Source organism: Salminus brasiliensis, chromosome 7, assembly GCF_030463535.1.
Source record: "Salminus brasiliensis chromosome 7, fSalBra1.hap2, whole genome shotgun sequence".
NCBI lineage: Eukaryota > Metazoa > Chordata > Actinopteri > Characiformes > Bryconidae > Salminus > Salminus brasiliensis.
In genome coordinates, this window is record NC_132884.1 from 30,253,384 (window position 1) to 30,281,275 (window position 27,892).

At 40.2% G+C, this 27,892-nt stretch overlaps 1 protein-coding gene across 2 annotated transcripts in view; it reads left to right on the forward strand.

The window, feature by feature from the left end:
* The window catches only part of srgap3 (SLIT-ROBO Rho GTPase activating protein 3), a 122,919-nt gene that overhangs the window by 87,436 nt on the left and 7,591 nt on the right, over positions 1-27,892 (forward strand). Inside the window, exons 8-21 of one of the 2 annotated variants that reach the window (XM_072684569.1) lie at positions 114-215; positions 4,126-4,323; positions 4,895-4,979; positions 7,966-7,993; positions 11,637-11,739; positions 13,936-13,996; positions 15,978-16,055; positions 16,523-16,657; positions 17,860-17,965; positions 20,197-20,424; positions 20,760-20,833; positions 25,191-25,371; positions 26,164-26,313; positions 27,385-27,700. In XM_072684569.1, the coding sequence (XP_072540670.1) occupies positions 114-215; positions 4,126-4,323; positions 4,895-4,979; positions 7,966-7,993; positions 11,637-11,739; positions 13,936-13,996; positions 15,978-16,055; positions 16,523-16,657; positions 17,860-17,965; positions 20,197-20,424; positions 20,760-20,833; positions 25,191-25,371; positions 26,164-26,313; positions 27,385-27,700 (1,845 nt within the window). Of the gene's footprint in view, positions 1-113; positions 216-4,125; positions 4,324-4,894; positions 4,980-7,965; positions 7,994-11,636; positions 11,740-12,169; positions 12,201-13,935; positions 13,997-15,977; positions 16,056-16,522; positions 16,658-17,859; positions 17,966-20,196; positions 20,425-20,759; positions 20,834-25,190; positions 25,372-26,163; positions 26,314-27,384; positions 27,701-27,892 lie in introns of both variants that reach the window. The other variant, XM_072684570.1, reaches the window with a different exon arrangement.

Below are 27,892 nucleotides of genomic sequence, written 5' to 3' on the forward strand. Positions count from 1 at the left end.
CTAGCATTAATGGATGTTGGTTAGACTGGATAGATCTTTGGTTTATTGTTGTTAGGTCTTCATGAAAAGATGAATATCAGGAAGGCGGCGTGTCTTTTGTCTGTGTGTTTCAGGTGTGTCAGGTGAGTGCACAGCAGCCAGTTCAGACAGAGCTCCTGATGCGCTACCATCAGCTTCAGTCTCGTCTGGCCACTCTGAAGATCGAGAATGAGGAGGTGAGGCTCTGTTTGAATAAGATACCTGAAATCTTACAAACTGGGTGACTGCTGAGTTGTTGAAGCATAGCAGCCATGTAGTTGAGGCCTGTACTAGTCCAGCTTGTCATCAAGACACAATGAAGTGATTGCTGATGAGAAGAAGAAATTAAATAAAAAGGATGTTTAAGCATGGAAATTCTAGAGGCCTGTGTGTGGGACTGTACTTTGATTTTTGTGTTCCATAGATTCTGATTCATAATGCTTACAATTAAAACTCAAAAGTAAAAAGATGAAGGATCAGTGGATTAAGTGACTGCAACTGATTGCAATAACCCCAGTGGTCTGTGTGCTCCTGGTAAAGTGTCTTTCATAGTCATCCTTAACTGTTGTGCAAAATTAAGAAGGAAAACCACAGGAAATAGAAAGCAATTTTCTAGCAAACTGTTAGCTTCTTGGATCTAGCTTCCTGGATCTAGCTTCATTACCTTAAATAAACCCTTCCTATGACATTCGTAAAGTCCCTATGGAAGATCACTAACCTTGTACCTGGTGCCACTACCAACACCATCTGCCTCATTGCTTGCTCTAGCTTGTCTGTTACATCAGACAAAACGTGAGGACATCAACATCCATCTTATATCCTGTCATGGTTGACTTGGTTGACATCATTTTGCCACAAGAAACCCAGATGTTCATGAGACAAGTTACAGCTGTGCATCAGCTATGGGAAGACCAAAGCAATGGGCTTATGTGTGCCATAGCCAATCAACTTTGATGGTAAAGGGGTGCAAACATCCAAGCAAGATCTGTAACAGGGTCAACGTTTCCATTGTCTGTGCCACAGGTTCGCAAGCCTAGTCCCAGAGAACCCCCCGTCCTGCACATTTTAGTGCTTCTGATGTAACACACCCACTCCAGCTCAATAAGGGCTTGCTAATTAGCCAAGAACTTTTATCAAGGAGCAGGAAAAACACTAAAAGTCCAGAACATAGGGTTTCAGAACTAGGCCTAGGAACCACTGGTCTCTGACATATGGGAATGATGATGTTGTGGTGTGTAGATGTTACCAAAGACAAGATCCTGAGGATGGCTGGTCTTGACAGATGACACCATCATCTTGATTAGGAAGATGCTCACCAGTATGTTGTGCCAAAGACTTACCAAGACTTGTGCAGGGGCCAAGAAAGGAAAAGGGGATTACTGGTCCCAGAATAAGAATGATGAAGGAACATCTAATAGAAATAGACATCACTTGGAGACAAGCTGGAACTACACACCATGTACACCACATCAAGCAGAGAATACTCACTTTAGGATATCCCACCTCCACCAGCAATAACACTAAAGCTGTTAAGCTCTGAATATGCAAACTGACAGTTCATTTCTGACACTGTTCAGACGGTCCTACCTTAAAACAACAAGTCCCTGGAGAGCAACTTTCTTCTAAAGCTTTGATCTGAATAACCTATATTATCATGTCAGCTTCCTCTAGTTTTAACTTCTGAACAATATTGTGCCAAGTCCTCTTGCCTCCGGCAGCTTCAACAGCCTGAGAACATATCTCTTGCACAAACATCCTGACTGAGACTTTAAATTAGGCTCTGCATGAGAAGATGCTTGATCTTCACCAATGTGAGTCACAATGCTTCAGCCTCTGCAGCTTTCGTGCCAAGAGTCTGCTCTTCAGAGGCTCCTTAACTTCACTGAGACAAGTTTCTATCTCTCCCTTTCTGCAGTTTCTAAAGCACTCAGGAGGGTGCGTCTGAATAGCAGCCGCACTCATTTAATTTTTTAATATTCAGTCCACCTTCCCTGGGAACAGAGGGTGTATTTTTAGCATTCCCTTCTACTAATGGTGATTTCTTTGTGTGTGTGTATGTATGTGTGTGTTGGGGTGAAACACAAAGTTAGCTCTGCGTATTGAAGCTGCATAGGTACTTCTTTTGTTGATGGGTAGCAGTAGAAGCCATGCCGAGATTTCCTACTAAGTGTACACAGGTGCTAATGGACTCCATAATAGCCCCCGCCTGTGCGTATTGATGGCTCCATCTAGCCCTTATCACTCTGTGTCTCATAACCAGGCTGTAATGGACGATTTGTGCCATGGAGAGAATATGCCACATTAATCTGAGGGCCCACATAATAGGGTCCTGGGGCAGGTTTACGTATCATCTCTTCGGCAGGCAGACAGGCCTTATTTTCAGCTGTTCGAATGAGGGATGTTTAACCCTGGGGTCATTACAAATCCTGCCCTCAAGGGCTTAGCTTAGGGTCCAGGGGACATGGGATTGTCTGAGCGTTCATTCAAAGGTCAGATGAAGTGTGACTCCATTTACCCTTGAAATTGATGCAGCAGTGAGCAGGAACATCCCTGAACATCCCTGACCCTGTGTGGTTAGCTTGATGTGCTTGTGCGAGGAGGTAAAAGCATTACTTGTGTAAACATTCACAGGCTTGTGTTAGATTGTTCAGATAAGCTGCGCTTTAATACATTATACTGCAAGGGCAGTGGCACTGGGCCAAAGTTCACTCTCGTAACTGCATAACTTACATATCGGTTTAATAGAAGTTACTGAATAATTCATAGATGTGACTTAAAATTAATAACTGAATAATAAAGGTGCCAGTAAGGACTCTTTAGAGGGATGCCCCAGAAGAAACCACCTTTGGCTCCCGTGTGAAAACCCTTTTTCAATCTTATGCAACCTCCACTTTATTCGAAAGTTCTGTAGTTACACATGGAATTCAGTCAGACCAGAGTTGCACTTTTTTATGACTTTGCACTTATGAAAAGTGCTTGAGTGTGGAATTGGACTTCTCTGGTAATGACTTGAGACTTGTGGGTATGTGACTTAATGAGACTCAGCTCTTATGTTAGTGGGAGGCTGAGGTGTGCGGTCAGATCCTCTGAGCCCATGCACTTAGTTGGCCCTGCACTTAAGCCATCTAGCTACTTTAGCTACCCATTGTGGTAAGCATTTATCTTCTGTAGCAAGTCTCCAAATGTACACTACCTAATCAATCCAAGTGATGATGAAAACAGTAAAAGGTGACGGTGAATCTGTTTTATTACCAAAGAATAGCCTCACCAGTTTGTACAGACGTCCCTGTAGTTACTAATACGCCTTAATGTGTAATAAGCCTTTCTGCGTTAAGAGGTTTACATAGTGGTGGGGAATATGTTGATGTTTTGTTATTGTGATACACAATATGATTCTTCTGAGCATATCTGTAGGGCTGCCATGAACTACACAGTTCATTATAGAGCAGAATTTACAGAGTGCAGCAAATTTAAAATATAAATTCTTGTACGAAATATGGTATAGTATTCAGTAGAGGTTGGGGAAAATGTTTTTACTGAATTTGATTTTAATCTATTCCATATGTCAGAAGTTTTCTGTATGTTAATTGATAGCGTAATGTAAACAAAACATGAAACTTGGATGTGCGAAAGTGCAGCTCCCGGATGCTCTGTGGCATGCACATAACACAGACACAAGATAGAGCAGCGAGAAATCTGACTGGCACCCTCTGCATTAAAAGCTTTCACATTTGACCAAGTGTACTGAACTTTCTGAGCAAGTGCTTATGTCTTTTAGACTGCCTTCACAAGAAATGCACAGTCATAAAGTCCAGACGTGCCAGACGATCATGGCAGTCTGTAATACTGCGAAGTTTAATCCAGAAACTTTCAATTCAGTTTTTCAATTGACTTTTTAACCTGCAGTGCCTGAAAGACTTTCTTGGCTTGAGTAATGGTTGTAATAATGTAATGTTTTTAATTAAATAATAAGAGATCCAATTTAGAGTTGACTCTGCTTTAGCACACACTTTTTGACTTGGGACTTGCTGCTGATACTAGACTTGCAAACTGTTTCTTTCTTAATATCCTTGCCACTTAGCTGTGTGGTTTCTCCTTGCTGGCCAGGTGCGCAAGACCTTGGATGCCACCATGCAGACACTGCAGGACATGCTGACCGTGGAGGACTTTGACGTGTCGGATGCCTTCCAGCACAGCAGATCTACGGAGTCTATAAAATCGGTGGCCTCTGAGGGTTACATGAGCAAGCTGAACATCGCCAAGCGACGGGCCAACCAACAAGAGACAGAGGTTTTCTACTTCACTGTGAGTGGCATGTGTTCTCTGAAAGGCCTACAAATACCCGCATCCACTAGTGTGTCACATGTGGAAGTGTAGGCATTTCTTAAGTCTTTGTAGATGGAAATGTAATTAGTAATCCTTTTTCTTTGTATGTAGTCCATTTTTAGTTTTTTGAAGGTGACTTTTCTACTGAAAACTTTACTTCTCTACTTTCAACATAAAAAGATGATTGTCACTTCAGTGTGGCCTTATTTCAAGCATGGTTTTACTTGTCTGTGGCCTTTCTGTTATTTGCTGTGTGAGATATCACTTTTGTTATCAAATTGCAGAACACAGTGTCTTGAAACACCAATGTTGAAATTAAAGTCTACCCAGCATGCTCTATCGCGCATGAAATCACAAAGCGCTCACGACAGGGCTCCATGCCTCACCGATGAAACGGAAATTAAATTCTCCTTTCGGAACAGATTGAATTAGCGGTGTGCAAAACACACCAAAACCTGCTCTTCATCCGCCGTAACCGACAACTCTCTCCTGTTCTTGTCAGAGCCCATTAAAATCATTAGCTCCCTGACGCCTTCATCTGTGTCCGCAGAAATTCAAAGAGTACCTGAACGGCAGCAACCTCATCGTTAAACTGCAGGCCAAGCACGACCTGCTGAAGCAGACGCTTGGGGAAGGTGAGTACTTACATAACGAGCCCTGTGCTCGCGCTAAATGCTAAAAGTGTCAGGCCTTGCATGAAGGTTTCTCATTATGACTTTGGTCACTGCGGGATACGGGGTTGCTAACCGTCACATTAAGGTCAGTCTGAAAGCGCTGGTCTCTAATGAAGAGCGCTGTTTGGGGGCCTGCATGTTGACTGCCGATGCTTTGGTCTTTCAGTACGGGCTCTTCAAGAGTATTTGTTGTCCAGAAAGGCAGTTAGAAGCGCAATAAAGGTCTGCATCAACAAAGCATGTCCTCCTTCCAGCCGTCTTGTTGTCTATTGTAATGTCTAGCTGAGGAGCACCTTGTCAAGGATTTCTTTTGTCAGCTTTAGACACTGCTTTCATCCTTTTCTCCAGATCTCTCGTAACACCTCTTGTCATCTGATTGATTACAGTCAATCAATCAGCGGCAGCGTTTCAGCAGCTGCCGGTGCGATGGGTCTTAATCTAATGGGGGTGCATTGTGGGACGCCCCAGCTGAGGCCTGCCATGAACATGTATGTTCACAAATTTGGCCCCCTGCTACCCACCGACCCCTGCACTCAATTACTCTGCAGATTCATCAGCTGAGCCACACCAGACAGGGGTTAAGTCGTCTGGGCTCTCTCTTTGTGTGTGTGTGTGTGTGTGTGTGCTTCTATGTGAGTCCCTATGTCACATATGGCAGCTGCAGGTACCTCCCCTGTTTTTAATTATTCACTTAATTGGCCCTAGACGCATTAAACCAATTGGGCTAAAAAGCCTGTTCTGCTCTAGTAATGTTATCAGTGATGCCACAGCGCGAGCCACCTGGCTAAAGCTCTGCGCTCATGGACGTCTGAATGAGGGATGCAAAACAACACAAGCGGGCTTGGATGTGCTCCAGCCATCTGAATAAGCCAATGATGTTTTAAAGCTGTCTCCTTCTAAACCACTGAGTCTGAACCAGCATTGTGAATGAGCGCTCAAGGCGCTTCTGAAGCATTTTTGTTCCTCCTCAGCTGGCAATACAAAAGGCTTTCTCGTGGAACGCACAGCGATGGCACATTCAAAAGCACTCCATTTGATATGCAGATTTGCAGAAGTAAAATTATTTGAGGGCCTTCCTCAGTTTCTCAAGTAGCTCTCTTGCAGCTTCAGTACTTATAGCGTTACATGGAGATTTAGAGTCAGAAAGATCTCAGAAAAGCTCAGCCTATAGTGTGCAGCATAGAAACCAGGTGCCTTATAAAAGGAGTGTTTTTACCGAATTTGGCGAAGCTGTCACTGCTGAAAACAAAAAACAGGAAAGGTACATGCTTCACGTGTTTCTCATGCTTTGTGGCCTTCAGGGATTTTTTTTTCTATCTGCCAAACCGAGAAGAAAAAGTGGGGCAATTGCTGTGTTTTTATTGTATTCTGTTTCAGTGATGGATGCTATTGGAGAAATTTAACAGGAGATATCAGTTGATCTTGGAAGAAGTGTTCAGTACTTAATAAATGATCTCTCTTACATTTACAGTTATGCAGTTAGCACACACTCTTATCCAGAGTCGTTTGCCAAAAAACAATTACTGGTTGACTCATCATTTAGTTTTAATCATGTCAAGACAATGTTTACATGATTTAGTGATGGGTGAGACAGATTTCTTTTATATGTGTTTGCTATGTGGCGTAGTGCAGAGATCCAGGTCATTTCTGAGGGTTTACTTTTCTGTATCTCTACAGATGTCTTACAGCCATGTTGACATGGGAAAAACAATGAAAATTAGTTGTTGGAAGTAATCCATTCACAGTTGAAAAGTTACTGAAAACATGTCATTACCATAACCAGATGTCTTTAAGATTATAACATGTTTTGGGTTGGTAATGATGTGTTGCAGTTTTGACAGTTTACACTCTTTCACAGCACTACTAAATGGCTTTTATAATGCATTTCAAATCAATACAAATAATGTAAACATTTTTGGGGGGGCTGTAAGGTTATGAGTAGTAATGACGCTAAATGAATCTCTGAAGTGATCAGGAGGAATACATGGTTAAATTGCTCACTTTTCCACAGATCAAAAGGCTACTCCTTTCCTATGGCTCCCATCTCTTTATTTCCATGGTTGCACAGAAAAACAGGTGTTACCTTAAAAGGTAATATATTGTAATGTAAAGGCACTAATATGAAGACGAAAAGAAATATATAGTATTAAATTAAATATGAATGCACATAATGCACTTATGCATATTGCAGAATTTGGTGTAATGCGTAATGTATTTAATACCTACACCTTTAATTTTGTAATTAGGTATTTCTAAAATAAATGTTTAACCTGAGGACATTAAGTTCTCCTAATTTCTAGCATTTGTTCATTTTATTCATTTGATGCATTCATAGATAGATGTAATTCCTAAAGGCTGTGCTCTGCGTAGCATTGCCTAGCTCCAAGAACATGCCTTCTGTGCTTTTTTGCATAGATGCGGTCCAACCATAGCCACTGGGACCATATGTGACAGACCCCCGCCTGTGTTCGTGTGTCCGTGTGTGTTTTGCGTCTGCGTGTTGTGTGTGTGTGTGTGTGTGTGTCTGTGTGTGTCACAGTGTTGGGTTTTCTTGTGCTATGACAAATCCTTTCCACCCTTTTCATATCTGTGAACTTTCGGACAAAGGACTTAGTGAGCCGTCACATGCATCACTCAGTTAAATCACCACATCCACACACACACACACACACACACACATGCGCACACACACACATGTACTACCCCCTTTATCTTTCCTGCAAACCATCTAGCACCCCACCGAGATCTGCCAAGGTCTATACAGCGACCGCTGGCACTCCTTTTGTCTGAGGAACGGAGCTGCCGCTCACCCATTCATCACTCTCTCAATAGCCTGGGTCAATCTCACTCTAGCCCTGTGTCCACTCTGCCACAGCTCTACAGCAGAGAGCATGAGATCATACTTTTGAATTCATGTCTGAATAATCTTTCTTTCCTTCTTTTGCAGGAGAAAGGGCTGAGTGTGGAACTACGAGGTAAGACCCTTATGAAGATAAGCACATTACACAACATTTTTCTCATTGAGTCGAAGTCAGAGTATTTGATCGTATCTGAAAGAAGAGCAGTGAAACGAGCAGAAGTAACCATAGAAACAGAAATTTTTAAATCATTTTGGACCTCCTTTCAAGAGAAGAGGTATAAAAACACTGCTTTCATTCATGCAGGGATATTGAACACTTGCTAACTCGGAATACAGTATACTGGTAGCACTAGTGGAACAGTGTAGACAGATTGATGGTATTTAATATTAATATGGGAATTAATAATGAATAGCTAATGTTACTACAGAAGCTAATATGACTAGTCTTCCTTTAATGGAAAGTATTTAGCACATTACCTTATGCTTATGCTGATGATGCTTACTCTTGTTTGCATTCATAAACAGAGAGATTTCAGGTACTGTTTCTAAATAAGAGTAAGATGTGATGATAATAAACCTTAACCGTATCCTAGTAGAGTACAGTGTAGACAGATAGATGGTAATTGATAATTAATAATAAATAAAGTACTTTATATATTGGGGGACACACTGAATGAGAATATGACGGCCTAATGACATTCTTAGCATTAGTAGAGCGGTCTAGACAGATAAATGATCATTGATAATGAATAATTTAGCTCTATTGTCTCAGTCAAAGACTTACAGCATGTATCCAACAGAGGTGCAACAATATGGGAACTGTGGGCAAATGCCAATTTCCAGGATTTTTTAAATACAGATCTGCCAAAGCCAGTGTAGGTACACACACATTTATGGACTGTAGAAATTGTGGCATTGACTGGATTGAGATCACAGAAAAGTGCTTAGTTTATTGGCATAGGCCTACAAATGCAGTAAACATAATACCATGTAGATACTGAATGTTTAACACAGCACCCAGCACCACCTGAACATTCTCATTTTCCACAGTGCAATTAATATTTAATCAGTCAAAATTATTAATCAAATCCAAGATCTATTTTTCTGCTCATCTTCTAATACAGTCATGTGAAAAATCTTTTTACATTATTAAGAGATGGGGATATTATAAGTAAACACATACAACTAAAGATTCTTCTTAAAATAATTTGCTAAATGCAATTACAAGAAATGTAATTTAATTGACTTGTAGAACAATGTGCTATGAACAGATGAAACCAAAGTTTCATTATTTGGCATCTTGGTAATTTGGTATTTGGTAATTATTTGGTACAGTAACTGAAACCATGTTTGGCACAAACCAAACACAGGATTAGAGAACAAGAACCCATACTAACTATGAAGCATGGAGGTAGACATGGTATGGAGCTTTGCAGCAGGGCCTGGTAAATTAACCATCATAGAATCTGCTATAAATTTGTTATTGTATCAGAAGGTGGGTAAGTCTTATGTGAGACCTACAAAAACTGAAGCTGAAGTGGCGGTGGACCATGCAACATGACAATGACCCAAAACATTCCAGTACATCCACCAAGGACTGGTTCAAAAGAAGGAATAGAAGAGTCAGTGGCTAGATTTTAATCCTATTGAGATGCTGTGGGGTGATTTGAAATAGGCTGTGCATGAAAGAAACCCCTCAAACATCACACAGCTGTGAAATAATTCTGCATGAAGCAGTGGGAAAACATTCTCCCAGTCCATGTCTGAGACTGAAGGACGGTTATAGGAAATAGGAAATATCTAATTGATGTTATTTCAGCTGTAGTGCAAATTAACAGCTAATGGTGCATAGAGAGTCCCCTCCCAACGTTTTCCTCCCAACTTTGCATTTCTTCAGTTTTATTTGTTTAGTCATACTATGTTAAAAACTAATCTAATCTAATTCTGCTCACTGAATTGTTTTATTGAAAGACCAATTGCTCCCCTTCTGACAGCAGTGCGTTCACATAAAAGCTGTCTTTTGCCAGTCCATTTGCCTACAATTTCAGCCGCACAAACAACCCTGAACAGGCCAGTGACAAAGACAGAAAGAAGATGAAGGGCAAATATTTATTTTCTTGGCACCCCAACTGAGTAATTGCATAGCGGTCGAAGAGGACTTGTCCCCAAGCTGTCACTGGCACCTTCTCAACTCCTGCTGAGTAATGGTGGGGGTCCACTGTCAGTCTGCGAGGACAAGAGAATAGGGTGTCTGCTGGTGAGCAGATGTGAATGGCCATCTGTACAGGTGCCCATGAAATCCTGCCTTATCTGCTGAGTGGCATGCCAAAGCAGACAGTCATTTACTGTTCATCAGCTAGAACTGCAGCACATTAGCCCTTTGTGAAACTTTTACATTAGTCTTCTATGTAATCAGTGAGCTAAAAAAGCTGAAGTTGTGATTATTGAACTTGTACACGTCAGCGTCCGAGTCTTTTAGAAAAAAGGCATCGTTCATGAGTATATAATGGCCTTAATTAAAGACTGCCTTCAGAAGTAATGTAAACACTCACTAGGGCCATTCTCCTGAGGTTTGCAGCTGCACTGTGCAGTCACATGCTATTTGACTTGTATTGAGTTTGGTCGTGGGTCACAACTCTTGAGAGCAATTAAGCTTTCCTAGCCCAGCGTGTGCTGCTGTAGGGAACTGCTGCAGGATTCACTTACCGTAGAACTTTTTCTGAAGTGGTTATCAGTTAATTAGGGGCCAGATCAATTAGATCATAATTACAGTGCATTAAGGTGTACCACTCCTGCTGTTTCCTTAAACCTTTCATTAATTGCTGTTTCTTTCACTGGAACATTTTGACGTAGAGTAAATTGTAGATTTTTCTGTTGCGTGTTTAAACTTAATGGCTGGTGTTCATGCTAGGGTTGTTAGTTACTCAATACTCAACTTACACAGACAAACACATACAAAAAAGAGAGTATCAAAGTGTCAAAGAGGGTTTAAATGGCTTTTTTTTTTTAAAAGAAGGTTAGTATCTTTGACCGTTGTCATATCATGTCATGTCATGTCATGTAGACCGTGAACTTATAATTTTACAAAATTGAAATGTGCATGAGTAGGGATGTCCTAACCTTTAACAGTAGTATAAAGTTGCTAGAAAAAGTATGTGAACCCTTTGAAATTGCCTAGAATTTTGAATTGATTACTAATAAAATGTGGTCTAGTAACACAAAGACATAATTCCAGACTAACACAATATTGCACACACACAGTTTAACACACAAACAGTTCCTATAAACAGTTCTGCTTATATCCCTTATTGAGCACATTGAGTAAAATGTCAGTGCAGGCTAGAAAAAGTAAGTGATCCCTTGAATTTAATAATCTCGCTGTTCAACATCCGCCTCTATTACCTCCACCAAATATTTCCTATAGCTGCAAAGAAGATTCATGCAAATCTAGGACCATTCCTCCCTGCAAATGTACTTCATGTCATCAGATCCTTAATGTTCATATTCAGTTCCTCAATATTTCTGGGATAATGATGATAATCAGACCTCATTTTGCAAAAATGCAGGCTAGGAAAACTCCAGGTCATTCCAAGGGGTTTGCTTACTTTTCTTTCTATAGTCAGACATTTTTTTAAGACTCAGATTACATGATTAATCAGTGGACTATAGATATGATTGAGAAAGACTTGTAACATATCACTATATGCATTTGGTGGTATCTGTCTGTTTTGTCCCACCTTGCTGTCTCCATTCCACAGACCCCCTACCCTCCCCCCAAAACCACAGAAATTGCGGAAGCCCAGGCCACGCTCCGTCTATAATCATAAGCTGTTTAATGGAAATATGGAGTCCTTTATTAAGGTACCGCCACCTGCAGTGCTGTCAACGACAGCGCCCTCTGCTGGGGTGGAGGGATGCCTATCTTTACCCTCACTCCCTTGCTCTGTACATTCCTCTCTCTCATGCCTTCCTCTTCTCCTGGCAGTGATGATGCAGTTTATAAGGGTGGCTGCAGTTCACGCATGCTAACCTGTAACACTCAAGACCAGCATTTAGACAAGATATGGCCTTCTTTATATCAAGGATACTTGATTAGCGGGGTGTGTAGGATGGCTAGGCTCTGAAACGCCACCCTGTACTGCATCGTGAGCCGTTCCACAAGCTGCTCCAAGACTGAAAGCGACAGTGCCGTCTCCATGGCGATTCTGTCGTTTTTTTTTTTCCCTCTCTAACTGTTATTCTCTTGCTTCTCTCACCTCTCTGCTCCGCTTGCCACTGCTTTCTGTCCTAGGGGAAGACGGAATACACGTATTCGCAACCAGGTACTTAAGCACAGAGCTTGCTGTAGGATTTCCATGTTCCATATATTGCATTTATATTTTTATATCATATTTTGATCCTATTGCTGTAGTCAATAAATCCAGTGATGGTAATTCTCGGTCATTCTATGTTGATTATACTGTAATTGGACACTATTTAGATGTCCTCTTCGTTCATATAGAGTTATTGGAAAATTGGAATCATGTGGATTTCTAAATTAATAATTTTCATTCTAATAATACATTATTACATTAAAAGCTGTTGTATTTAGTTGTATTTAACAACTACTTATCTATTTCTTCATTTTTTTTTAAAGGAATACTTTGGCAAACAATCTAATTTACACAATTCTCCACATCACCCCAGATATAAAGTCTTAAAAATAAAGGTGCTTCTAATGATTCTGTGAGCTATGCCATCGAAGAAGTACTTTTGAGTCCATTAAAAACACATTTGTATTGTGGGTGTGAAGAACCTTTGAATTGGTAAAGAACGTTTTCATCACTGAAGGTTTTTTAGACTTTTTAAAGGCACTTCACACTCATAGATCTCTATTAGTTTAGTTCATTATGATTATTTTGTCAGGGGTCATGTACAAATGACATTAATCCTAATACAATTCTGAGAAGGCATTGATATTTAGCACACCTGTTTCAAATGGCTTTCATGCTTGCACAACCTCAGTGAAGACCTGCACTCTTAAATATAAATGTTCTTCAAATCTGTTTCCATAAAGAACCACATGTGTAACAGAAATGTGTGATTTAATTGAATTGAATTTAAGTCAATGAATGTTGTCACAAAGCAGCTTCACATAGTCCAAGCCTCTTTTGAGCAAGCCAGTGGCAACAGTGGCAAGGAAAAACTCCCTCAGATTGAAAGGAAGACACCTTCAGAAGAACCAAGACTCAAAAGAGGACCTTTTCTTCTCATGTTGACACCAGATGCACAACAAATAACAGAACAACAAGAATAACTGGACAGAAAGAGTGAGATGATTAAGAGCTATAGCTCATGTGTGAGCAGGTCATGAGTTATAAGAATGTGAGTGAGTGTAGGACCCATTCGCACTGTTATTGTGAAAGTCCATGCTGGTGAAACATCATATGAACAGCTATGTTGTATCTAGAGTAAAATGAGTGAACCAGTGTGAGTATCCAAAGCTACACTTCAGCGTCAGAGTGGGCAGCCGGGGGGGTGGAGAGCTTGATCTTTAAACTTATAAAAGGTTCTTCACACTCTTACATCTCTATATCTCTATTACAAACATGGCACTCTATGAAACCAATAGTGGGTCTTCTATGGCATCACTCAAAGCACCATTATTTTTAAAATAGTTCTTGTTATATTATTAGCTGTATAGCTCCACAGCTGAACTTAAGAAGCAAACTTGCCATGACTGACTGACTACATGTTGGACAAACAGAAAATTGTGTACATTTATTTTTTTTTTTTTTGCCAAACTATTCCTTCTAAATTTTTCTTTCGGTTGAGGACAGAAGTGCCTAATGCTGTGTTCCTTACTAAAATGACTTGATTGCATGCTTTAAAATGTGATCTATCTTTGGAATGTAAATCTGTCTTTTGTTATAACAAACTGCTAAGGCATAGAGCCCTATGAAATGTTTGTGCATATCCCGTCTATTAATCAACTAATTCCATAAGTAAAACTTAGCCACTATAAAATGTCATAGACCATATTGCATTGCCTACATTGTCTTTCAACTTCATTTTCAGGATTCAGGTCAGCCCATTCCTCTGGTGGTAGAGAGCTGTATTCGGTACATCAATCTTTATGGTAAGTAGATCAAGTTTCAGTTTGGCCTGTACATGTCTGCTCACAAGCTCTTAGTGGCTATAAAAGAGCTCTGCTTGAATACAGCTTCTTATCATTTATTGAGTCCTCCGCACTCTAAAGAGCATGGTGGCAGGTATGTAGATTTAGCACAGATGCTAATTTGAATGCAAGCTAATCTGTGCAGATACATCTGCTGGAAGTTCTGTCATTCTCTAAGCACTGTCACACGGAGACAGTTCTCCTAGCCTGCCATCTGTTTGAAACGTGGAATATGGCACTGTAGTGCTGTAGGGCTTTTTCCATCATGCATATTTGCTGTGGAGGAGCATGCTGTGTCCATAAAGCTGCAGGAAACAGGAAGCCATTTTTGTTTAGATCAGATTCTGTACTTTTGTTAGTATGAGGTTCTTTTTTATATGCCCATCACTGAGCATTATATTGAACAGCATTAACAACATAGACTCAGTCTGCCTTGTGTCAGCAGTCCAGACTGGTGGAGGTGGTGTAATGGTGTGGGAAATACTTTCCTGGCACACATTGGGTCTGTCCATACCAGTCAACTATTGCTTGAATTCCACAGCCTATTTGAGTATTGTTGCTGACCATGTTCATGTTCATCACACAATTCATGGCCCCAATGTACCCATATTATAATGGTGCACCACGTCACAAAGCAAAAGTCATCTCAAACTGCACTGTTAAAAGTATAAGTAAGGAGGTTTTTTAATGTAAAACTTTGGAGAAACCTTTAAGAAAAGGTTTTTAGAAGAAAAAGGTTTATTAAAGACTCTCAGAACACTTTAAGAGGTTCCTCCACAATTGAAGAACCCCTAAAAGCTCTTCTGACTGTGCCTTCAGTGGTCTTCCCAGTCACTGGACATGAATCACCTTTGAGATGTGGTAGAATGGAAGATTTACAGCCTGAAAACTGCTGTAAAATAAAATCTTATGGAATCCATGTCATCATGAATTGAGGCTGGTTCATAAGCAAAGGGAGGCTCTACCCAATTAGTATAGTGTTCAGTGAGTGTAGATTTGGATAGCATAAGTACATGTACATATTAAGGCACAACAAAAAAGCAGAGGCTGATCACAGAGTTTTACAGTCCGTTAGTTTAAATATTATACTGGATATTCAGATGTCTTATTGGTATAACAGTACACACTGCACTGTCATCTGCATAATATTTATGCACGTACTTACTGCATGTTTCACTTTATTATATTCTTCCTTCTGTTTATGTATCTGTACATATATGGGAGGCTACTTTGCTTCTAACTTTGCTTTACTCTTGTTTGCTTTTCATTGTACTTGTACTTCTGTGCTTCTGTATTTACCTGCATTTCCCTTTGGGATTAATAAAGTTATCTATCTATCTAACAAACACTGGCGTGTCTGGGTAGCTCTCAAATCGCATTAAATGTCTGCTCAATCTTTTTCTAAAAACCTTTCTCTATGAGGGTGTGCATGTGTTGTGTACTCCTCTCAGTGATCATATGTCTGCATATAAGAGATAAAAAAGGCAGAACATGACTTTCTACCTTAGTATCTTCATTTCGTTCCAGACCTTTCCCTCCTGTCAGCATGGCTTCTGCATCAATTGTAAGATTCTTAGAGATGGAGTTCAGATAGGCTGTCTTCTTTTAATTTCCTTTATCAGATTACCTTCTCCACCCTTGCCTCGCTGTTTGTCTACGCTTCACATGTTATTATGTCTGAGCTGGCCTCAGGGCATTCTCTCCCTTTGCCCTCCACATCTAATGAAATCTCAGAAACTGATCAGAGTAGCTTTAATAGAAACCATATGTCCCTCAAAAACCAAGAGGGCCCCTGCCTCGTGCAGCAAAAAGTCGCTTTACAACCAGATTGCATTTCCTGTTATGCATTTTCAGATTGCGTTCACGTCGTTGGCTGTCGTGCTGCTGGGATAATGGCAGGCTTTGACGTTTTCTAGGTTTCATGTTTCCTTTTCTATTTCAGGCCTCCAGCAGCAGGGCATATTTCGAGTTCCCGGATCTCAGGTGGAAGTCAACGACATTAAAAATTCATTCGAGAGAGGTTGGTGTCCAAGCGTGGAGCCCCTAATTGTTTTTGAATTGCTTTTCTTCTTCTAACTTAGACAATCTGTTTTGTCAGCCCATGTCAGAAAAGATTATCTTTACATATGAAAGAAGGGAATGACATTTCTAAATCGAATCTGACATTGGGTTGCCTTAGTGTCCTGTTCAATAAATACCTCGATTGCTAGTTGATGTTTTCAGTGATCTACTTCCTCCACAACACAGTCTTATCGGGCACAAAGCCCGTTGTTTATTATTGTATATTATTGTTGGGTTTATTTGCATTAATTTATTCTGAGCCATGTTACAGTTTATGACGCATAAATAGATAAAATATCCTCTTGAGTTGTTTCAAAACTTGCTTTTATGTTGGGCAAGATCTGATATGGTAGAACATTCAGTCATGAATCATGAACGCCAGGTTTTCTAGCAGGTCTTTAAAGCAGCGAGTTTTCCCTCTTTCAGGCGAAGACCCACTGATTGACGATCAGAGTGATCATGACATAAACTCGGTGGCAGGCGTTCTGAAGCTGTACTTCAGAGGGCTGGAGAATCCTCTTTTCCCTAAAGAGCGCTTCCTGGACTTCATCTCCACCATCAGTGAGTTCTCCTTGCTGCTAGAGCCCTGCTTGAACTACTGAAAGAGCTTTGAACTTTCCTTTCTGCTCTGACTTCAGTGTGCTCGTTTTTACATGGACATCTAATAAATCTGAATGGTGTCCACCAGCATGTGATTGAAGGTGTAGTTTGGCCAAACATCAAATGTGCACATGTTTTCCCTGACTACAGATGCAGCCTAGAATCAGTTTTGGTTTTGTTCTGGAAATGAATGTAGTTAATAGATTGTGTGAACTCATATCCCATTAGTAAGCCTTGTGCAACCTGCATGTCTAAATCATCACAACCTTGCTTCAGGCTGCATCACGTTTTCACTAATCTCAAAATAGACTTGTTTATGCGGTTTCTGTCACTGGAAATTGAGAAAAAAGCTAAACCCAGTATCAACTACGTCTATGCCCGAATTCATCCATGCTTTAATTTCTTTTTATCAGCAGTAGTATATCATATATTGTTAGAAGTCAATACAGAGAACACTCCTTTTCTTTGAAAGACTGAAAAAAAGAAAATATTTCAAATGGCAGACAGTGTATATGAAAAGAGAAATGACCCAGAACACATTAATTCATTTGGCTCCATGTTTTGACTGGTGAAGGACATTCAGGTGAAGATGCTGAGCACGTCCATGGTCACTCTGTTTTTCCATGCAGAGCTGAAAGACAAAGATAGCAGGCTATAAGATATGAACATCCATAAAAATATGCAAACGTAGCATATGTTCTCCAGATCGTCAGACTTGAATAAGCTTAAAGTTACTTCACTTATGGAGTTTGAACTTTTAGAAGTGGTACATGCACATAAATGCACATAAATGAATGAGTTATTTTGGCCGTGTACTCGATAAACACAATAGAAATTTGACACTTCAGACATGTCGTAATTTTGAAATACCATCCTCATTTGGAGATACCGCCATCATTTTAAATACCATGTCATACGGTATTTTCGCTAGGCCCCTCAACCCTAGTTTTTACCAGTTTATTTAGCTACATTAGCCTACTTGTAGCTCCAGTGCAAAACTAAAGACGTTTATCTTTGCTTATTGACTACTGCTGTAGAAAAAGGAATATTGTGTGATTTTATTATTTGGCCAAACTGTTCCTTTAAGATTTTGGTAGGTAGATTCTGAAGGATCGTTTGAGGGAAGTGTGGAAGAATATTATTCGTGTGTTTATTTGTTTCAGAGCTTGAGTCGTCTGCTGAAAGAGTCCATCACATTCAGCAGATGATTGTCACTCTTCCTCGTACCATCATCATCGTCATGAGATACCTGTTTGCGTTCCTCAACCAGTGAGTCTTTAGCTTTTGAACTGGATTTCTTGACATGACAGTATATTTTCAGTGAGAAACTGAAGGCTGTTCTACATGCTTTGTTTTCAGCTCTTCTTCTGTGTGCTTGTTCTGCTGTACAGTAAATCAGCATGTATATGAATAACTGTAGTCAAAGACTAGATTCAGAGTTATTGAACGGTACGGTACTGTTCATGTCTGATGCATTACTGCGTCTGTCAAGCAGTGCTTTACAGGTTATTTATACCAGCGGAAAGCCATGACTCTGTGCGGTGTTATACCTGTCCTTTTTTTATTGTACTGATATTGATGCCTCTTCTGCATGCTTCCCCCTACAGGACAAAGAATTTGATTTCACAGCCTGAGTTTTTAACTGGACAGTTTCTTTATTTATGCACTCGTTTACTGTGGCAGGCCTGCAGGTTCTTCAGCTCTGGCTTTGTATAATTCTCCTGCTTTTAAGTCTCCTTTTCAACAGGCCCGTTGATTCTTCAGTGATTTCTGGATACAGTTCAAATTGAGTCAGGTTGAACATAAATGCCAGGAAAAAGAGACTGCTGCTATTCTTTAAATCACGCCTTGTAAACAATCCTTGTTCATCATGATTTTGTGCATCAGAGGCAGGGAGGGCTGATTTCAATTCAGTGGTACAATACACAATACACATAGGTGGTACAGTCACCTGGAAATTGTTATTAACATGGTTGTAGGAGGATCATCAATGATTCTGGACGGTTATATAGGATGAAAGCAAATGTTTGAGAAACTGAACACTCGCTCAGAACATAAATGTCAAAGATGTACTGTTCAGATGACCATATGAAACCAAGATGAATCAAATGTCACTTATCACAGAGGCACACTCTCTATAACATGTAGAAGACTAGAGTTACTACTTTAAAAATAGTCAGTTGCATTATCAGTTACAGCAATGTTAGAGTTACATTCTGCACCAAAAGGCTCAAGTCTGCACTCACTACACTCCCCTTTGGACAGGATGCATTTTAGATAGATCATTTTAGATAGTTTCACACAGGAGAAATGTGAAGCACTGTATACAGTCTTTTTACTGAACAAAAATGTAAACTTACATTTTTGTTGTTAAAAAATAAGGTCTGTTAATGTTTCAGCACTTACAAAAATAGCTTCCCTTCCCCCCAAAAGAGCATGTAAGGTGCTGAATGCAAAAAGGGATGTAACCAGAGAAGTAGGTGTGAACAGCACTCCTATAACTAGATAATATTTAATGAACACAGACACAGCCTGTCCTTAGTGTGTGTTTTTACGTACCTGCCTATTCTGTCTACAGCAATTTAGCCCCACCCATTCACTCTGATTGTTTTATCCTGCTTTTTAAACAGGGCACAATATAGAACAGCCAATCAGAACAACACATATTTACATATATTTGCAAGTCACAGTAACAACTATTTAATTCTAGGAGGATAATAAAGGATATGGGCTCTTAAAGTATGACTGCTTGTTTAGATGTCAAGTTACAAAGCAATTCCATATAACAATGCACAGGTGATAACGCTGACTAGGACAGGGCCAAATTTAGCTAAACAATCACATTCATAACCTTTCTGCAACGTTATTTAATAGACTTTATCTAGCAAACAGACCATTCACACCGGTTTTGCAGTTTTTAATCAACTACAACATTAACAAAACAGGGCATTGCAGTAGGCTGACCTGGTCAGAAGATAACATTATCTCACAGAGTCATAGGCTCTTCCAGTAATATTATTATTTTATAATAATAAAAAGGGGGGTTACATATCTTTACTGAACTTACTCTGTGTATAAGCTATAATATCTGACCTTCCTGAAATAAAAGTCTAACTGGTCAAACCATGTCCTGAGAGATGATTTGAATCACATTTGAAAGTATGTAGACATGTGGCTCAAATCCAGATAGAAGAAGGCAGATACCATGCAGCCTTTTGCTGTTCAGACTGCTGATAGTCTGTCATGCTCAAATAGAATATGCTGAAAGTTTGGATTTGAGCTGCCTGTCTGATCAAACTCAAAATGTGAGATACATTTTAAGGTGTGTATGCACCAGAGGAAGAGTACAGGAGGGTTACAATGAATAATGATGTCTTGTTTAGTACAGTACTTTCAGTAAATACTGACTTCTGAAATCATAAATTTGGAGAGTGTGGTCATAGAGACTCTGAGGCATTGAACATTTCTCTCCCTCCTTCTTCTTGCTTCACCCAAATCAGCCTGTCCCAGTACAGCGATGAAAACATGATGGACCCCTACAACCTGGCCATCTGTTTTGGCCCCACGTTGATGCCCATCCCTGACAGCCAGGACCCTGTGGCGTGCCAGGCCCACGTCAACGAGGTCATCAAGACCATCATCATCCACAACGAGGTCATCTTCCCCGGCCATCGCGAGCTGGAGGGCCCTGTCTATGAAAAGTGCATGACTGGAGGAGAGGAGTACTGGTAAGAAAAGGGGCGTCCATTAAGTCAAATAGCAAATGCAATACCTCGTGTTCTATGGCGCAGAGTAATGCAGCTTGATTGAATTTTCTGCTCCAGATGAAAAGAGGGTTCATCAGTCAGGTCACGTAATGGAAAATGCTCAAGAAAGCTTAATGGCAAAAAAGCCGCAGAAATTTAAGTGATTCTGGCTGCAAAAGTGAGGATTTTTATTCACTGGTATTGTTGCGCCTATTACTGTGCAGTACTGTCAGTATCAGTTCTGTTGCAATGTGTACTGCTTTTGGAATCTTCCTTTGTACTGACAGCTGTGTGTGTGTGTCTGTGTGTGTGTGTAGTGACAGCCCCCACAGTGAACCAGGCACCATTGACGAGGCTGACAACGGAACAGAGCCACACACTAGTGATGACGGTACGGGCAGACACGCAGACTTGTTTGTTTATTTATCTCCTCATTTGTTCATTCAGCTTCCCTATTTCATGGCATTTCAGGACAGGAGTCTCTATAAGCAGCAACATTACTACCCAATAAAAATTTGGTCTAATTGTAGACTTATATTTTTTTAATTAAGAGGCAGAAGAGTTTAGTCTTATGTAATTGTTATGTGAAGTCCTGGGGTTCTAAAGGGTTTTGTCATTGAGTTGTTTGTGTGTGCTCGTGTTTCTGTTTGCATTTGTGAATTGAAATTGAAATCAGATGTTGAATAAAACAGCAGTCTTAGAGTCTTTACTTGGCTTGAGATGCCGTATACAATTCAGTAAATGAGATATTTGCCCTGTCCGGAATACCACAATGACAAGGATTTATATAGACCACACCTCCATATGTTAGAGATGGGACAGTGATTTAGTTAATAAAACATGCAAGTAATCCCAACAGTTTCCAATTTGAATAATTATGGTATGTGTTTTCATAAAGTCCATTAATTACACTGTGGAAAAAAATAACCTACAGCTGCCGGTTTCTGACGAAGCATGTGCCAGATGTTTAAACACATGTTTACATGGTTAATCTGAAAGGTAAACAGCAGCAGTGCTGTTAAATAATGGCTTCATTTAAAGTGTTGTTGATTTGTTGGTGGCATAAAGAAAGAAATAAGAGCCTATTAATTGAATCTATTTATTTGGAAATGAATTCAGTGTGTATTAGTGCTTTACACATGTGTTACGTGATGTGACAATAAATATGATATGATTTAATTTTATATATGTTAAGAACACCAGAGTAATACTGAGAACTTTCTACTAATCTCAAAATACTAAAAACTAATCTTTTTGATAGTAGTTTCCATAAGTGAATCAAATTTGTAGTCTTCTTAATTGTTACTGTATGTATATACAGTCCTCTACAGGAAACAAACTTAAATATGGATTTTTTTGCACATTTTACAGCATAATTCCCATTTATTTTCTGAATTTCACATGCTCATTAAATTTAACAAATAAAACATAGCGTATATAATGTGCCATTACTTTTGTACATGCATCTTGTTCTCTGTAGGAAATGTGAACTTATGTACACTTCACACAACCACATATGAAATTACAAACAGTAGGGTGACACATATTCATTGTTTTCCAAAATCAAGGATAAGAAAAGTTTATTATGGTCAGGATGTTGAAGAATCACCACCCCACCTCATCCCTAACTCCCCAACAATGGAGCACCGTAATTATTCCACAGAACACAGTTCTACTGATCCACAGCTCAATGCTGGGGGGCTTTATACCCCTCATGCCCACACCTGGCATGAGGCATGGTGCCAGTAGGTTCATGTTTATCTGCTCCAGAGAGTCCTATTCTATTGGCAGTACTTTTCTACAGGGATTAGACTAGCTGTGTGTGTGTGTGTGTGTGTGTGTGTGTGTGCATTTGCACATCTGTATCAGCAATGGGTGCAACTTAAAGTAGCTGAATGGATTCACTAGAAGAGACATTTGTCATATATATTTCTCCAAAATGGCAGCTTTACAGGTGAAGGAAAACTTCTTTAATGGAAAGAAACTTGAATGCTGAGAGTTACTTAGAGAAGATGGCCTTAATTTTTCTCACACTCTCTCACCCTCTGTATCCTTCCTTGTCCCTCACTTTCTTGCTCTTTTTGTCACGCCTCTTTCTCTTTTTCTATCTCTCTTCTCTCTTTTTATCCTCTCTGTCTCTCCCTTCCTGTTTCTCTGTGTCTCTGTCTTTCTTCTCTCCCCCCTATCCCCCTCAATTTTTCACTCTTTTTGTCTCGCCCCTCATTTTATCCTTCCAGTCTCCATTACTTTCTCATTCTCTTATTGTCTCTGTCCTCTCACTTTATCCTCTCTCTCACCCCGTCTCTCTCACTCTCTTTCTATTCTCTTTCTTTCTTTATTTCACACACTCCTCTCCTCCAACGCTAATCTGTTGGCAAGATTCTTGCATAACGGTATTTGCAGCTTTGTTATCATTGAACAGTTTGAGGAAAATGCCATTCCTATGTCCTCCTTTTTTCCTCTTCAGCTTCACGTTCACCTCTCCTCATCTGCCTTTTATCTCTCTGCTCCCGTTCTCTGGTCTCTCTCACTCGTCTGCTTTCTTTGCTTGTGGTTCACAAACAGGCCTTAGGGGCTTCTACCTTCAGCTGTTCCTCTCTGCCATTTCACTCAGTGACTTGCAGAAAATAAGCAGTCTTGCAAATACGCTGAAACAAGGGCAGCACATGATTATCAGTAAAACTGATAAATATTGCAACAACAATATTAGAGTCATGACTGAAGTAGTGTGTCTCTGAATGGATGTGCAGCAAGTTCACACTCTAGGTTTTATCTGTGTAATTAAATATAACCTTAATCTTTGAGCAAATATCTAAACATGCTAAAATACAGAAGCATTGTTCCCTATTTGGCAGAATAGAAGTAATGAAAAACTGTCAGCTACGTCACTGCTGTATCGTAAGCCGGGATTCCCTGTACAGCTTTTTTTACTATGGGCCTACAAATAATTAATAAATAAATGAATAAATGCATTTATATTTATGGTGTTTAGCAGCCACTCTTATTTAACATGGAGAAGTGCTACGCTGCCCAATCAGAAAATATCCCTAGCTACTGTGAATAGATAAAGAGATAAGTCTAATATTGGATACTACCAAATACAAAATTGCAATTGGTAATGAAAATAGTCATTAGATTTAAAAGTTAAAAAGCCCTGTTTGTCAGCACACACACCTCGGACAGATTGTTATAGCATTATTACCTTCTGCCCAAGTGCACACAGAGTAAATTCTGGTGTGTTTTCTCTCCCATTCTCTGTCCGTTGTGTGTCTGTAGGTAATTTCACCCCTGGCTAAAGACCTTAATGGAACTGATTGGCTTTGCTGGTTGAATCGGAGATTCCCCACTGAGAGGCTATTTATTCTGTGCATGTGTTTAACCCCCGCTGACCTGTGTGTCTGTCTGAGTCTGCCCCAGACACATAGCTAAACGCTGGCCAGCTCTGTGGCCAGGCTAATGACACTGAGGCAATGTGAGATGACAGGTTTGATAGGTTTTAGATAGAGCCTTATCTTCACTTTGCATTTTGAATAGCATGGCTGTATTAAAAAAGCTGTTTATCAGAGCAGGAAATGAAAGCACATTCCCAGGTGGATGGAGCTGTGCCATAAGGCTTTTTAGGCATATCATGTCTGATGTAGACTCTTAAACTTTATTTCATTTAGTAAAACAGTGCAAACTGGCTGAGTTATTCTTGTGTTACAGCAGCAAGTCTGGAATCACCACAGAACAGTTTGACTGTTGTGTGAGAGAGTGTGATCGATTCACACGGGATCTAAAATCTTGGCATAAATGACTGAGATGAGAGTGGCTGCTTGATTTATGTGCTGCTGTCACCTGCAAAAATGTGATGACAACTAATCTTGCAGTAATACCAACCCAATTATAATAATAATAAAATTTTACTTTGAAAATTAGCACCAGGCTATAGGCTATGCTACGCAATGGCTTGCCTAAAGCTGCCAGCAGTGCACACCTCTTGGGAGTCCTTTTAATTATTTTCTGGATTTGACTGTTTGCCGCTCACAACCCGAGGTATCTGTGCCATGAACAATGAAACCAAATGCCTCCTCGAGCACCTCCCTACTTTTCCACAGGATACTACATACATGTTGATTCACACAGAATTAATATAACCTAGGGTCATTTCAATGGCTCATTTTACAGAAGGTAAAAGGCACAGGAATCTTTGCTTAAACAGAAGAGCACAGTCCGTAAAAATGACTGACATGGCACATTAGAATGGGACTGAAATCACTGAGAAACACTGGTAATATTTACATTATCCAACCTCCTAATGTAAAACTAATCCTGTCTGAAGAAGGCTTTAGCTAGATCCTGTGAAAAACAAATAGGAAATGCAGTGTTAAGCAAGATTACAGATATTATAGTATTGTTTTAAAGGTTTATAAAGAGACGTTTTTAATGCTCAGGTGTAGAAACTGACAAAATCATGATAGTTGTGACCAGCTTAGCTTTGCTATGAGATGCTCTGTCTAAGTGTCTGAGGCAGAGACTGCAGCATCTGCCATGCTAAATAGTCCACCATTAAAAGCACATACAGTACAGTGTGCTCAGTGCAGAAGCATGTAGATTTGGGCACAGTCTTTGGCCTCCTGGCACGTAGCACACTTAATTGTGAAAGCACTTCACAGATTTACATGTTTAGTGCCGAAATAATGTGGAAATAATGTTCTCTCTCTCTCTCTCTCTCTCTCTCTCTCTCTCTCTCTCTCTCTCTCTCTCAGAGGTGGAACAGATTGAGGCCATTGCTAAGTTTGATTACGTTGGGCGGAGTCCACGGGAGTTGTCCTTTAAGAAGGGAGCCTCTCTGCTGCTGTACCACCGGGCATCTGAAGACTGGTGGGAAGGAAGGCACAACGGGGTGGACGGCCTCATACCTCACCAGTACATTGTTGTGCAGGACCTGTGAGTGCACACAAACACACAAGACACTGATATGAGATCAGTACAAAAGTCATCAGTTTAATACTGTTCTGAAAGCATCAAACCCTTGCTGTGTGTGCCTGCAACATTAGGGAAAGTTACAAACTGAAGCTTGTTGTAGTGTTTAACATTCAGATGGAGAATGGCACTGAGTGGCAAATAAGAGCCTACACTATGTAATTTGGGTCTGCAGTGTGGGATCTTCACTCGGCTTCTTTATCTGGTTGTCATGCTGTGGAATGAGAAATAAGGAAGCACGAATTCTGGGCATGAGAATAGCTATGACTTAGGAAGTTTTTAGGGGTGCGAATCTCTGACATGGTAATGATTTCATCCCAGTTCTTTAGGAAGATTTAAAAAAATGACCATATATGAATATAGATAATTAGTCATATTAGATTATCATTATAAATGGTTAGTCATAAAGTTCCAGAATTGATTAAGTTAGAAGCTTTTGGTTTCGGTTGGGGGAAAAACACAAATGAATGCATGGTTAATTAATATACTGTAAATATACAGACTGTCCTGAAGCATATAATGAGTGTTTAAGAATAAAGATGACCTGTCTTTGAGGCAACTTGGAGCCAGGCAGACTATCCCAGATCAAACTGTTAGTCATGTAGGCCTATGTAAGTGAAATGAAGTGAGCTTTATGTAATCATTTATGTAACAACTAAATCAAGCTTTGAACAGATGAGACTCTGTGAGCCAAAGCACCTGTCATACTGTCACACTCCATAACATTAAACCTCTGTCTTCACCCTCCTCTCTCAGGGATGACGCCTTTTCTGACAGTCTGAGTCAGAAGGCAGACAGTGAAGCAAGTAGTGGACCATTGCTGGATGATAAGGCCTCGTCCAAAAATGACCTCCATTCACCGTGTGAGCAGTCGCCTGATTATAACTTCAGCGGTGTGATGGGCAGGTGAGTGCTGAAAGTGCAGATGGAAGAATAATGAGGATGAGCAATGTCATTTACTCCCATTGAGTTTATCTCTCTTAAAGTGGTGTGGGTCAAGTGTCCGTTGAAGGCATTGTATAGGGACAGCATGCACTGTCTGTCATACTTTTGAGAAAAACTAACTTTACAAATGACCATGTTTTCATCTGTTGTTTTAAAGCAGCTTTATGTAGCATTTTCATCCTAAAATAAAATCATTGTGATTCTCCACTGACTTGCTGGTACTGTACTATGAATTTTGGTGACATGGGCAGGAGAACGCTCACAAGAACTGATTAGCGGAGCTTAACCCAAATCATATATGTGTAGAATTGTTTAATTATCAGTTCACATGCCGCTTTCACATTCAGTACCAATTCTGTATCTCTCAGAAATCTGGAAATGAATGAATTCTTCCATAATACTGCTTTGATATATTCAAGTCTATTGAAGTACACAGCTATATCAGGTCTGTTTTTTGCATTTCTGTTTAAAATACACTCCCATCATGTTTTCCATCTACCAATGCATCTTGTCAGAGATTTCAACAGCCCTCAAATGGATTTGAATCATGTTTGGGGGAAATAAATCTATATGTGTTACACAAGTTTGGAAAACATAAGCAAAACCTGATTTTCATTCCTGCCATTTTGTTAAAAAGTCCAGACTCTAACCCATTAGAGACTATAGAAACTATAGACTATATATTCCTATCGAAGGACCTAAAAAAAACAATTTGTGCAAGAAAACACACCAACCTCACTGAGTTGAAGCAGCAGTGGGCCAGAATACTCAAATCCATTACAGAATCAATCACAAGTTGTCAGAAATGTATTTTATTAAAGTTATTGCTGCTCGAGGGGAATCACACCAGTTACAAATGAGTCTTTATCTAGTTTCCAAACTCTGGTTGGGTTGTCGTCTACTCTGCAATGAAAAGAAATGTGATGATGATGTACAGTACAGTACAGTACAGTACAGGTAAGTTCAATCATAACAGTAGGATCTTGCTGTTGTTCAAGTGTGTTTAACTGTGTATCATGTTGGCTTTGTCAGGGTGAGGTTGCGCTCGGACGGAGCTGCCATCCCTCGCCGACGAAGTGGTACAGAGAGCCAGAGCCCCACGCGAGGCACGGATACACCCCCTCGCGCTGCTGCCTGTCCCAGCAGCCCACACAAAGTAGCAGTGAGCAGGGGCAGAGTGGAGAGCCCTGAGAAGAGACGGCTGGGCACGTTTGGCAGCGCCGGCAGCATTAACTACCCTGAGAGAAAGGCCTACCCTGAGGGTCATCCATTGAGGCCCGGCTCAGGGGCCACACGCCACAGCAGCCTTGGAGACCACAAGAGCCTGGAGGCTGAGGCTTTAGCCGAGGTGAGGGAGACTCCTTTGTCAGACACTATAACCTTAATAATAATAGTATTAATAAGACGACGATGGCAATGAAGGTTCATGTTTTTAAACTTCAGATCCCTTCATGAATATTTGTCATTTTAACTTAAAACTTCAAATAATTTCAAAGTAATTTTTGACAAGTCTATTGGTTCATTCATTGAGAAGGGCTGC